Raw genomic sequence first — 14,114 nt, 5'->3', positions numbered from 1 at the left:
ACACTCCGCAGGGAAGAACCCCCAGGTTCTGACGTTTGCATGGGAATGCATCGCAGCGATGATGGATGTCAGGATCACAAGTGGCACTCACATATGAGGCAGGAATTTGAAAGACTTGGACTAAATCACGCTCTCAATATGACTATCGAATCGGTCGAAGTAAAACAATTGTATGACGCTATTCGTTCGCTGAGTCGAGAAATCGTTGAGGATCTGTTTGTATCGGAAACTTTGGGACTTGTGGAATTTACAAACGGAAGACAAGAAATCTCAACAAGCGAGAGAAAATTTCGACAATCTCTCTATAATTCAGTTTTTATCAATCCAACTTCAAATTCCATCCAAATTGAAAGGGTCACTGACCCATTGCATCATACGAGACTCTCGACTCCGAGCGAAAGACCTGTTTTCACGTTGCGATACAGAAATCTGATCAAGAGAGAGAAGAGCAGCAAATCAAACCAAAGACTCGAAAAAGACTCTTCATCGCCAGAGGGAGATCATGAAACCCACTTGTTTGACGACACCAACAATGTGAAGGTATGTCTTCATGGATTTCGATATCTTTCATCGATTTGTTATCCTCTTTTTTCCAGTCTCGGCCTCCCATGATTTTTGGGACATTGTGGGGAGTTATTCGTGACCTCTCTTTCAATGCAAATTCAGAACATCCCACTCTCGCACCAATCGACATGAAACAGGATCCTCTTCAAAATACTTCTGTTCATCACGCTCTCCCTCGTCACGATTGGCTTCTCGGAATTCAAATTGGGAACGCACCAAGTGAGTGACATGACGAGTTGCCCTCTTGTTGATTGTTTTCTTTCAGACATTTCATTCTGCCCAACACTCAAGTTGAATACGAGAGTCATCGATTGCAGGCAAGCGACTACTCCCGTCTTTTTTGTTAATCATTTTGAGTCGCTTTGGGATCCTTTTCATAAATCGATTCTAGACGCTCCTTCACCAAATCTTTCGCTTGAATCGGAAGTCTTTCAGCTTACTTCCATCACCACACCTCCCCGTCCTGTTTCCTCCTCGTGGTCACTCTCGAGTCCCAGAATTAATCCCGTCGCTCCCATCTCGATGTTTGGCACCCACCATGAATCTCCAATTTCTAATGCTTCTGCTTTTTCTTTGGACGTTCGACGTCCAAATTGTCGCTTTCACGTCGTTTCTATCCGCGGACTCCCGTTTTTTGTCTTGACGAACATATCCGGGGTTGAAATCAATGAGGGCGATGAACTTCTGATCGACAAGGGAGACATTTGGCAAAAACAGAGACGCCGTTCGGATTTGCCGCTTTTGTGGAATGAGTTTCTGTCCAATAGAGGTAACAGAAATCAGGGAGCTAGAACGTTCAAAAATTGTCTCTTCCTCTTCTTCAGCGCAGTCAAAAGTTCGTGTTCCTCTTTCTTCCCTTTTTGATGAAATTCCTCGCTGGTCCGTCTGCCACATTTGTTATCGAACACTAGGGAGCAACAGTTCCTTAACACTCACTTGCGATGGCTGCCAAAAGCCGTTTCATTTTTCATGTTTGCAATATTCTTTTGGTTGGCCTGATTCACAAAAACCTCCTCCGCCGAATTGCGAATGGTTTTGCACAAGATGTCGCGACTTTGCGAGGTGAGTATCTGAGATTCTTCTGTCCCTTCGAGCGATTCTCTCTTCAGACGAATTCAAACATTCTACAATCCCTCAAGCGATACAGGAAGTCATCAGACGAATAAGGGGCATAGGAAGCGTTCAACTGCTCGAACATCCTTGGCTACAAAAAATTTCAGTCGACTGTTGAGAGGCGATGAAACACCACTTCGTCGTTTAAGACCTTGCCGTGAGTGTCTCTCCAGCGCGGGTCCAAATATGGCGAATTTGAACGTTATCTGCCGCTTGTATAAGGGCCACCTGAAAACCAACGCTTCCAACCCAGAAAGCCCACGAGAAAAGCAAGAAGAATGCAGTCAACTTGAAACACCCCTTGAAGTGAAAAAGCATGGTGAACTACTCATGGCGAGGGCGATTCTTGAAGCAGGTAAGATGATTACTGAGAAAATAACAAATTTTACAACAAAATATTGAATGCGTTGATCATCACCGACTCTGTTGCAGTGACAGCGTCTTTGGTCGCATCGGAACGGCGCAACTGGTCGATTCAGCAGCAACTCGCTGCGGTGAAAAGTCAACGAGACGAACCTCTTGCAGGCGAAGAAATGTCGAGGTAGAATTTCAGAAGGAGTTCAATTGCTTCTATTTGTTGTTTCTTGTTTAGTGCAATTGAATTTTGGAGAACGACAAGGAGACGATTTGACTTGTATCAAAAACGTCGAGAAGAAATTGTTCCTGACATCCCTATCGTTGATAGTTATGAAGTAGCGCACACGAAAACATCAACCTCAGCAGCTCGATCGCGACATGCAGAACGTTATTTGGTTCCTCCACTTTCATCATCAGATGAGGGAAGCCCGTCCCTTATTGAGGGAGGTTCAGATGATGGGACTCTGATTGTCCCAAAAAGACGAAGAGGACGTCGATCCAGTTATGATAAACATGTTGGAATGAGTGGTGCATCAGCATCTGCGGGTTTAGTCAACGCAACCACCAGTTGCAGACCACAGTCAATGGCTCGGTCACTTCTGAGAGATGAATTTGAACCAGATAAAGCGGCCGCATGTATCGATAATCCAGTTAGTTTTAATGAAGCAAATGCAACAGCAAAACGGCTGAGACCTTGGCCAAGAGGAATTTCTTGGAATTCAAAACGATTGACGTGGTCTGTGCGGTTTTGGAAAGACGACGGAAGAACGTTAATTGCAACATCACTACCAGCCCGGAAACACGGCGGAGTTGATGAGGCGTTCAGAAAAGCCGTTGCCCTTCGAAATCGGAGCTTCATTCATGTGCTCACAAGAGTGGCATCAGAGTGTGAAACTGGAGATAGAAAACTACGAACTCTTCACTGGAGTCGCTCAAACCAACAGTGGGCAGCAGAATACGATGGGGAGGTGAAAGTTTGGAGAGCAGAATCCGAGGAAGATGTTAGGAATCATTGGCGTGCTGCTGTTCAATGGTTAACAGAACAAGGGGACGCTGAAGCCGCGAAAATTGATGTTGAAGCTGCAGAGCTGAGTTTTTCAGCAACAGTGACAAGAGCACCACGATGGCTTGGGAATGATGCATCGATGGTGAGTTGCGAAACAAGCAGAGAGACAGATCTTGATGGAGATCAGCGACACGTTGCGCCGACTGAAGCACCCCTTGCGGCTAGTAGAGGAAGACGAAAGACATCCTTGGTATTGGCAGAAGCAGCATATGAGGATCCCAATGAGGATGGTTTATATGCAGTTGATGATCCTAGCAGCATTGAAGCAATGGACACAGAAGCCAGACGAGCCAGCCATGCAACGGCTGTTGCAGCGCTGCACCCTTTTCCTTCGGGTTTAATTTGGGCGAGAACGACGAGCCGATTTTTCGCAGTTTTTAAGGACCCAAACAGTTCGTCCATCATCAATAAAAAGAAAAGGTTCAAGACATTTGACCCCAAGAAATTTGGTGGCATTAATGGGGCGTTTGAGGCTGCGTCAGATTTTTTGAAGACCGTCGAGCCTTGGGAAACGAAGACAAGAGGTGGAGGTGACGGAAAATCTGTGCGAAGATCTCAACTTCCAAAACGTCGAGGAAGGGGTCGAAGATCACAAGCTCAACTCATACAGCGCGATTCCAGGGCCGGAAAAATGACTCCGGAATTCGCGGAACCACTTCCAACCACTTGTGAGGAATTTGAAATGATGCATGTGTCTTCGGATAAGAAGTTACAAGGTCAGGAATCCATGAGAGATGGTGATGAAGAGGAACGATTGCAAGGCAAGTCATAGAGAGTCTAGAAGGGTGAAGTGATGAACTTTTATTCTTTAGATGATTCTGTTCAAGATGACGCGCCAGCTCAAGAAGTTGATCAGCATCTAGGAAGCAACAATAGCATGGAAATAGAGCGCTTTGGTGCGCCTGAACTTCGCGATCGACACGCCGAAGAATTACATTGGTTACCAGCGTGCGACTCAATCCGGTGGTGCCCTGATAGAAGAGGATTTCTTGCAACTGCAGACGATGGGAAGAAAAAGTGGTTTCCGCTTAGAACTGCGTTAGTGTGAGGAAATAGGGATTCGCACTGATTTCCTCTTTCTGCAGAACGCCTGTTTCAACATGGCATTTAGCTTTCTTGTGGCTTGAAGAACGAAAAGAGAATCTGGAAAGTGGAGTTCCGCAGTATCCCAATGAGAGTGAATCGGACCGAACTATGGAGCAAGTGGCCCCGATGAGTCTTGAAGAATCAATTCCGCTTGAATGCGAACTGGATGGTGAAGGCGATGGGGAGGCAGCTGGGAGGAGAATGTCTCTTGCAGCAGATCCTTCAGAATATGGAAGTGGGACGGATGGGTCCTCAAGAGTCCAGCTAAAACACCGAAAGAGAAAAAGACAAAAACAGCCCCGAGAAGGAAAAAAAAGAACGGTATCGCGTCGCAACATCAGTCATTATGAAGATGAAGAAGATGACGTCCAATCTCGACGAGCTTCAACCTTAAAACGTCCGCGATTTGATTCGAATGCAAGTCAAGTTAGCTTGGACTCGGGGGTGTCAACCAACTTCCCTCATCACTCGCGATTGTTGAAACACGTCAAAGAAATTCAAGAAAAGTGTTTGTATGATTCAGCAGATTCATGTGAAGATGCAGATCAGCAAGCCAGTCAGCTTGAAAGATTTAGCAATATTTGTTGGGTTCCACAAAAACAAGTAAGAAGGACTTGTTGGTTTTGAGTAATCGAGATATTTTGTTTTTCAGGCCTTTTCCGTTTTCTATACTAAAGATTTTTCATCAAACACGAAAACAACGAAAGCATTCAACCCCCTCAACTATAATGGCGTTAAACGCGCTTACAGACAGGCTTGCCTCTTCGGGCTTCAAATGGTTCAACGAGGAGGATTTCATCTTGAAAGCTCAAGTCCAGATCATGAAGACGATTCCAAGAATGATCCAACGCCACTCTCAGACCCCTCGGATGGCTCGTTGTAGAATTACTTTGATTTTTGTTATTAATTTGTTTTAAGCTCCTTCAATTGTTTTATTCAGCTTCATAGATTTTAGAATTTATTCGGTTCGTTGGAAACTGGGTGTGGGAAAGTGATGCTCATATTTTTCTGTTAGCGTGCGCTCGAGTCAGCTTACACAAACAGAACACAGCAACAGTTCTCAAACACTTCAGACCCCCTGTACTCTGAATCGCATCAGTTGAAACAGTTAATGGTGGATAAAACTGAATTGAGCACGAATAATGGAATACAATCTCAAGAGGACTCAATTCTGACAGCCAGATGCTGTGAGTATTGAGGTTGCTGGGCACGGATCTCTTCCGGAGACATCTGAACGGAGACAACGAGGATCATGAGAAATGGCATTATGAGCATCTGTGATATTCTTCAACTGTGAATCGGATGCCTTACAGAGTCGTCCGGGGGGTCGAATATCAAACGACCCCCACCTCTTGCTGCAGCCAGTGCTGTAGAAAGGAGACCGGGAAGCCGAGAAGAAGCAGCAGGGGCAGATGTTGTCTGAGAAATGGAGTTTGCACAGCCACCACAAAATGTTTACTCACAGAGAAGTCAGCTCCCGAAGGATGCACACCGATTGACGAGGCTGACGGCAGCGTTGCTGGGACTGAGGGAAGTTGTGGTTGGGAGGGAGCTTGAGGGTTTGCAGGATCAACTTTGGGAGCTGGTAAACCAAACATGGCTGTAAAGGCTGCTTGAGGGCCTTGTTGCATATGAGCCATGAATTGGTTCATTGCGAATGGATTAGGTTGCCCTAAAAACAGACAGATAAAAAACTTCAGTGACTGCTATCATAAAACCGCTACAATCAAACATCCTTTGTCTTATAGATAGGAGTTACGTACCAGACATTTGATTCATCATGAATTGAGGTGGGACTGGTGGTTGCATCCCTCCAAGCATTGCTGGAGGGGGCTGAAAACCAGGAGGAAGGGGTCCTCCCATCATTCCTGGGATTCCATGATGTGCTTGCTGTTGCATTTGATTAAAGAAGCCACTCATTATAGACATGCCGAATGTTGTATGCGCGGATTTTGAGTGTCTGACCGCACCGCGTTCTTCATCTAATTTTGCCTGCTTCTCATTCAGTAACTCGATTGGGACACCATCCATGCCATGAATGATTAAATCGGGGTTATCTCTTCCATTGCTTGAATTTGGGACACGACTGATTGTCTCCTTATGAACTTGGAGCATATGGACGACCAGTCCTGTCGCCGTATCTAACTTTCTGTTGCACGAGCTGCATTTGAAATGTTTTGCCTTTTGATGTTGAATCAAAACTTTCTCGTCGTCAAATTCGCGCTCACAATAAAAACAAAAGGGCTTCAACTGAGCTCTATTGCGCTTTTTTCTCCCCATTTGGATTAACCAGTTTGGCTTCTGTGGGACAACTTTTGACAAGCGGGACTAATGAAAAAGGTTCCACCTTTTGGAGAACAAATGTGTTGATGATGAGGACCCCACTCATACACAAGGAGACGTGGTTTTAGCATATGGCGTACATCTTACACCGCTGCTGTTGAATGTCAGACGACGTCGCAGATAGTGAAGTTTCTTGATGAAATGGACTTCAGTGGAGAGAATCAGGGTTTCGCCCTTCTTGAGGTTCACATAGCCGATCATCCACCCTTCTCATTCTTCCTTCAAACTCTCCGGCTGGCTGTGGGCCGTGGATCTGAAAGTACTCCAGAAGCGAGTCTCACCGTCGATGAACAATTCGTGGGTGAGTCGACGTGTAGTGGATCATTCATTGGTCCAATTTCGCAGGAAGTCCTTCCAGCAATCCACTTTGCCGAGTTTCGACACTTTTTGTTACAAGTCGAATCAAACAAGTTTCTAAAAAACACTTTTGTATTCATTTTGATTTCAAGTCTCAACGTTGGATTCTTAATTCTGTCGGAAAAAATGGTGTGATTGTTGACGGTGTAAGAACTGTTGCGGACACGCATCTCCCATCAGATCAATCAGCGTTCCTGTCTATGGCTCGCGGTGAAGTTGTTATCATATGGCGTCCTGCTGTCACTTCTGAATGAGATATCGATCCATTTTTGTGGTGCTTAAGCCTTTTTGGTTATTTTGGCCTTTAATAATTTCATCAGTTTACAAATACAAAAATTAACACAAATTAATAAAAATAGCGTCAAAACGATTCGATGGAACAAGAAAGGAGATTGCGGAAACAAAACAATGAGAGTAACGATTCAAGGGGGGGGGGGCACCTTTCTAAAACAGATTACCAGGCTTGTGTCAGTTGCTGCTGGGATTGCTGAGGGTGTGCTTTCCATTGTTCCAAAATTCGACCAGATTTCTCCCAAACAGCGAAACTTCCAAACCCTTGAGTGACATGATGAAGATTGTAGAGATACGAAAACCCTTCACAATTCTTCACGAGTTCTACGCAAACATTTCCAGGTTGATTCAGAAGTTGTTGCATCTGTTTTCCAAACTCCAAAATGTTATCAAGAGCTTCAAGAGCGACTTCAAGGATCTGATTGAACCAGAATCAATGGATGAAAAAAGAAGTATTGGTTCTTACTTTGAGGTCATCGATTGTCAACATTTCACAAACAGGTTGAACGCAATGACTAGAAATCAAATATTCAAGATGCTCTTGCTTTCTTGATGTGCACGCATTGCAAATTGCCCATGCAGCTTCTTTTTTGACTTCAAGCTCATTATCAGACCGAAACACTTCAACCAGTTTAGGGATCACCCCTGCCGATAACACCCCCTGCCATAAGTAATGCATTTCCTTAGTTCAGTGTTACTTGGTCTCTTACTTGCAACTGAGTGGCAGATCCGGCCGAGATATTCGAGAGGGTCCAACATGCGTCTTTCCTAATGCTCTTGCGTGGAGAATCGAGAAGAACTTTAAGGTTGAAGAGAACTCCATGATCAATGACTTCTTGCGTTTGTTCCGTATCCCCTGCAGCAATTTGTCCGATGACTCTGAGTGCAGGTCTTTGAACTACTAATTCACGATGCGATAAAAGACGACACAAAATTGGAACGACGCTATGAGAGAGCATTGTGGCAATACCTGAAAACAACATAACGGATCTCAGACTACATCAAACAGGCGTTTAATCGGAAGAGTATTCTTTTTACCAGTAGGATGTTCGCTCAATCCATCAAGAGCCCAGCACGCATCACTCAGAGTATCATCATCGGAGCTGCTATGCAAAACTTGAGACAAATAAGGAACAGCGGGAGAAACCAGTTGGAACTTGGGACGAGGCTTTCCACGGCACAAGTTCGACAGGCTCCACATTCCAGTTCTTGTTGTTGAAACGCGACGGCTTCGGCGACATGCATCAACAAACTTTTGAATAATTCCGGGAACAGCGAGAATTGCGTCTCTATAATCCGCACGATCACCCGCGATGTTACCAAGTCCCCACATTCCTTGCTCGCGGAGATCCTCGCGGGAAGAATCCAACAGACGAATGAATGACGGAATTGCACCCGATCCGACAACGACCTGCCACACGATATGATTTTAATAGCAGACATCGCACAGTCTCACTTCAGTTTGGGTTCCAGTTCCGCTGGCGATATTTGTTAACGCCCAGGCAGCCTCGAATTGTAGAGACGGATTTTCGCATGAATCCCCAGCAGGGCTGATGAATTCGACAAGTTTTGGGACAACCCCAGTGTCGATAACAGCCTGAATTGGAATCTCTCCACTGACGCTCAGCATCATCCGAAATTGCTTGGTTCCTTCGTAGCATTCGGAAGCATCTAACGATTTCACTCTTTCGGCTGTTTGCAGCCAATAGTCCTTTTCCAGATTTAATCCTCCAAGCGCTCGAATCAACTCTTCAACATCAGCAGAGTGTTGAATTCGTTTCTCACGATACCCCGTCGACTCATTCAGTAAACATTGTTGTGCGCAAGAATATCCACTTTGAACTTCTCGTTCCTCTTCGCAGGCTGAACTCTCAAACAACATGGAAACGTTAAGATATAAAACCGATTAATATTTCAGAAAACAGGATTAAGATAAGAACAGGGAGCAATGTTTATATCGTCATAAAATAGATCATTAGAATGCCATTATACACACGTCTGCTTTGTATTACTCCTGTGTCTAGTTAGAGGAAATTATAGAAAAATTACTGAGACTGTCTATGCGATGATGTAATCAAGGCTCATGCCTTATGGGTCAGCAGAAAAACAGTACTTGTGGCGAAGCCCGAGTAAAAATAACATGGAGGTGCTCAAGGAAGAACTCCCTCAAACACTGTGGTCGTGGGTAGCCTCGCTCATTTTCGCTTCAGTCGTAACAGGAATTGGCTTCTTCTGGATTCATCGATGGCATGGATCAAAAAAAGGAAGAAAACGAGAGAAGCCGGATGAAGTGGAAGAGATGCCATCCAAAAAACAGCCAAAAAAGAAACCCCGAAAAATTCAGAATCCAAAAGAGAAGATGATAGTGGCTAAAGAAAAGGCGACGCAACACCCATTGTACATAACGACATTGAAGGGATTCACCCATGGGGTCACTTGTGTATCAATTAACCGAAGTGGCACGATGATTGTTGTTTCATCAAGTGATTCAACTCTACGCGTTTTCATCGTCAGTGATCCTGAGAATCCGGTTGAATCTCTACAAAAGCAAACATACATTCGAGGTTCGATCAGTGGTGATTATTTCACTGCAGTGGATTTGTCGGTGGACGACTCTTACATATTTGGAGCTACAGAGTTGAGCTGTAAATTGATCAAACTAGGTCGTAAAGATGACCGCTCGGAGTTTGAACAAGTAGGAACCATTTTTGCAACAGAGATCCCCCGTTGCCAGTACTCATTCGATGTCTTCTCAGATTGCGCAGTCCGCAACAGCAATACACAAAAATTCTGTTCGGTGGCTCACGGCATCAAGGGGACGGTGGATTGTAACAGCATCATTAGAGACAGATACAGAAATCAAAGTATTTGATTATTCCCTGAACTTGTTGGCTTCAGTGGATACAAAACAGCTCAAAAATGTTCATCTTGGTGCGTCTCCATCTGTAAGTGTGTGCCTTGGTTGAATCTCAGGGATTTTCTCTGCATTAGGACGCTAGATTTTTTGGCGCTGCTGCTTGGTCACCTGGTGTGAAAGTGATGGAGATTGCGTCTAATTCACAAAGTCACGAATTCAAGAAGGTAATTGAGTTCGATCTGTAGCTCTGGTCAACACATGGGCTGTTGATTGATAGAAAAACGGTGTTGAATGAAAAGAGTCTTTGATTGCCTTTCAGTTGGTGAAAGCGATGGATCTCGCAACACCTTGCGGGGTTAACGCGATCGCGTTCAGTTGCGATAATAAGAAAGCACTCCTAGCGTGTAAAGAAGGAACTTTGATATTATGGAATATTGATGTCAGATACGAAGTAGGTGATACTTTAGCTCATGAACCAACATATTGTGTTTTTGTTTTTACAGGTGAATGAAGATCCAAAGCAACTCTTAACCGTCAAGGAGGAGCTGACACCAGATTTCAAAGGGTATTCACAATTGAATTTCAGCGCTGATGATTCAATAGTCATCGGAATCGCAAACAGAACAATACGGTTACTCAAGACGGAGGATTTATCGGTAGGCTCATCTGCACCTCTTTAGCGTCGCTCATTTCCTTTTCAGCTTATCGAGGTTATTGAAGAAGCCCACACAGGGCCAATACGATTTTTATCCGTCAGCCTAGTTGGACCATTTTTCGCGACCACTACGGTAAGTTCGCCACTTTCCTCTATTTATCAAGGGCTTCTATTCAGGTTGATACAAAACCACATGTATGGCGTCTTCCTTTGCTGTAAACCTTTTTCTGTTACTTTTATCAAGTTTTTGGTAATTAAAACTGAATATGTTTGCTAGAACCACAAATTCTCAAAGATCGGAATGTTGATGAAATTCACAATGAATAATAAACAACTAGCAAACAAAGAGAAAACAATATTTTGAAGGCTTCTGCTGAATACCTGTGCGGAGCACATGAATGGACAACATATAACAAATGAATCGCTAGTGGACATCTGGATATTCTGAAAAAGTGGGTCAGTGGAAGTGCTTGAATCCTCAAGAGATGCAGAAGATGAAAACATCACTTGAGTTGATTTGTCTTGCCGTTGCGATTTCGGAACCATCGAAAGATGAACTGCGGGTTTGCAACAAAATGGACCAATACGCGATAGAAGCGACACTGGATTGGTTCTTGCAACCGAGAGGTGGGGCTTCTCCTCTAAGACTGGATGAATCGACGTATTTGAAATCACGGGTGTTGTTTGTAGCAATCTTGGAATTGGATCATTTTGGATTTGGGAATTAATACTGAGAGATGTACGTTTATTATGATTTGATGTCTTGAATTCACATATGGAATTTAATTTTGTAGCTTCGAGTTTTCTTGAATTTGTGTCACAATAAGACAATGAATAAAACGGAACATCATTTTGCTCTGAACTTGAAGATCTATATCGAGGCAAACACCAGGATGATCGATTGACGATTTTGGGACCATTTGATTTGAAATTCCTCCAATACTCTGATAATGGTGACAACGAAGAGAGCGGACTAGAAATCTCACACGCATCTGAGGTTCTGTTGGCTTGGTTCTGTTTGATGGGCAGAAGCGGTGACCCATCAGCAGCCGGAAATTCTGAAAGTGAGGGCGAGCCACCTTGACCATCGGTTTGGGTGGATTGGCTTGTTTTTGACTCGATCTGAGAATGGTTGGTCACTGAAAGAGAGGAAGGGCTGGCTGGTGAATTGCGTCCTCCTTGATGTTCTCGAATTCGGGTTTTAAGGTTTGGGTCAACGAGAAACGGTTGAAAGACTTCGTTCAGAGCTTCATAAAGCGCCTTCTTCACAGGTTCCTCAAATCGAGTATTTTGTGATGGATTGTTAGGCGGGGATTCCAATGGCTTCTCCGAAAATCCAAAAATCTCCGAACTGTGGGTTCTTGACTCAAACTCTGATGCACGAAGCGTATTTGGAACGCTTCGAGCAGTATTAAGAAAGCTTCTTGGTGTCAATAGCTCCCGAGAATTGTTGCACGCCCCCATTCCTTCACCGAAATCAGAAGTAGAAACCCACGATCCATTCGACCATCGACGTTGTTTCGTGTTGATTGTTGGCGGAAAGACTCCAAGACGGGGATCGTCACTTCTTGAGTCATCGAAACCAGCGCCATCCCAGTAAGAGACAGAGGAACGTGGAGACATGGCGGATGTTGAGGCCATTGATGAGGAACCACGTAGACTCCCTCGGCTGTCGGCTGAATCGTTCAACTTTGACTGTTTCAATCGCTGAGATGGTTGACGCTTCTGTGTTGGAATTTCTCGTTTCAAATTGATTTGAAACTTTGGCTTTGCGGACGGCCTTCGTCTCTTCGCCGACCGCCGTGCCCTGCTTGAGGCAGTCGGTAGAGCGGAAGGATGACGTCCCGACAAATCGATTCTCGCTGCATTGATGATGACCCCGCCTACACGAGGGGCCGATTCAGCATGCATACAGCGGCGTCTCCAAAAACTACAGGACTATCCTTCCTCTCCTCTTCTACCTTGTTCTCAATGTGCGTCACAACGGCTTGGAGATTGACCCCAATCGTCGCAGCTGCGGTCAACAATTTCCTGTGCGTTTGCACTTATCTGAAACTGAGGGCTTCCGGCAAGACCACTGACTGCAGCAACACCGAACCCCAGAGCAGCAACGGTTGTTCTTAGTTTTGGTTTAAATTCTGATCTGGAGGCAGGGGGCGGAAATTGCTTATGGAGCCGAGAAGTTAATGAAGGCTGAACGGATCTCCCGCGTTTAGTTTTGAACCCATCATCCTTTAGGGATGAGGACAAATTGGGGACGCTATTTTGTCTGGAGAGACTCAAAACAGCAATATTAGTTTAAAAAATATTTTGTAAGTTGTCGCCTGGTGTCCCAAAAATTCACCCATCATGATTTTACCAAAACTACGTCCATTTGATTTCTTGGCATTTTCCATCCGTTGTTGCATAAATTGACGCTCCGTTGTCTGGATGAACAGCAAAAAGTGCCATAGACAGATCAGACGGAACGTCTATTGGGACCAAGCGGTCGTTACGCGAAAAATATGATTTCATCTGAAATAAAGGTCAGGGGATTGGGAATTGGGAAAATCGATTACCTTTTCCAAGAACTCGTCCAGCCGATTTTTATGAACAAGCGAAACTGTGCATCCACCCCATCCAGCGCCCGTCATTCTGCTTCCATAAGCTCCACTTTGGCGCGCCAGTTCTGTTACTTCAGACAGTTCAGGGCATCCACAGTCAAAGTAAAGGGATAAAGAGTCGTCTGAAGCGTCAAGTAGTTTTCCAAGTTGGACCAATTTCTCGTCTTCTTGAATTGCACTCCGGCAAATTGAAGCGAATTCGATAACTCGATTTGCTTCGGCATAAACATGAAGCACCCGTCTGACGAACAATTCAATATCAGAGCAACTGTTTTGTCCAAGGAGCCTTCAAGACTTGCCTTAAAGGATCGAACGAATAATTGCGTTCCCAAACGGCAGGACCCACAAATTTCAGCAAACTGTCGAGACGTGCAGTCCCTAAGATCTTTTGGATTTCTCGCTTTCCAAAGGGCTCGTTTTTTATGTATTTGCGTGCTGCATCAGAAGCTTCCTTCGTCGAGACCTTCAGCTTTTCCTGAACCAACTTCAAATTCAACTTCGGGGTCATTTCAGGCGCGATTTCTTCATTCGGAAACTCGCCTTTCAACATCAAATAACACGCAAGCTTCAATTCAAAAACTCGTTTGTTGTAACATGTTGCAACATGAACAGCCTTCGGAGCTTCGCGGCAAGAATTGCAGACTACGAGTGTGGCATTAGGAGGAAGGGGGACTGGCTCAGTAGTTAACGGATTGAAATGGATCAATCGCGCTGCTCCTAGAAATAATTGGAAGGTAAGAACTGCAACATCTGTCGAGTCTGATACTTGCCTTGTTCACTTAGAACGATTGCAGCTTGATCCATTCCACCTCCAGCCGTTCC

General features: G+C 44.7%; 3 protein-coding genes across 3 annotated transcripts; 1 reads left to right on the top strand and 2 right to left on the bottom strand.

Annotated features, from left to right (window-relative positions):
• Positions 1-5,473: 5,473 nt before the first annotated feature.
• LOC129617193 (BUB3-interacting and GLEBS motif-containing protein ZNF207-like) lies at positions 5,474-6,466 on the bottom strand. The gene is made up of 3 exons (XM_055532566.1): positions 5,950-6,466; positions 5,650-5,858; positions 5,474-5,605 (listed from the first exon to the last, which is right to left on the bottom strand). The coding sequence occupies exons 1-3, from the start codon at positions 6,464-6,466 to the stop codon at positions 5,474-5,476; spliced, it is 858 nt and encodes a 285-aa protein (XP_055388541.1).
• An 874-nt stretch (positions 6,467-7,340) lies between these two features.
• LOC129617192 (uncharacterized) lies at positions 7,341-9,059 on the bottom strand. The gene is made up of 5 exons (XM_055532565.1): positions 8,634-9,059; positions 8,216-8,588; positions 7,888-8,147; positions 7,644-7,838; positions 7,341-7,595 (listed from the first exon to the last, which is right to left on the bottom strand). Exons 1-5 carry the CDS (start codon positions 9,057-9,059, stop codon positions 7,341-7,343), a joined length of 1,509 nt encoding a protein of 502 aa, XP_055388540.1.
• Positions 9,060-9,317: 258 nt separating this feature from the next.
• LOC129617191 (uncharacterized) lies at positions 9,318-10,714 on the top strand. The gene is made up of 5 exons (XM_055532564.1): positions 9,318-9,872; positions 9,943-10,122; positions 10,169-10,258; positions 10,354-10,485; positions 10,538-10,714. Exons 1-5 carry the CDS (start codon positions 9,318-9,320, stop codon positions 10,712-10,714), a joined length of 1,134 nt encoding a protein of 377 aa, XP_055388539.1.
• Positions 10,715-14,114: the final 3,400 nt, after the last annotated feature.

This window comes from Condylostylus longicornis, unplaced genomic scaffold (genome assembly GCF_029603195.1).
Source record: "Condylostylus longicornis isolate FDR11 unplaced genomic scaffold, ASM2960319v2 ptg000452l, whole genome shotgun sequence".
NCBI classification, from domain to species: Eukaryota; Metazoa; Arthropoda; class Insecta; order Diptera; family Dolichopodidae; genus Condylostylus; species Condylostylus longicornis.
This window is presented reverse-complemented; position numbering and strand designations above follow the sequence as displayed.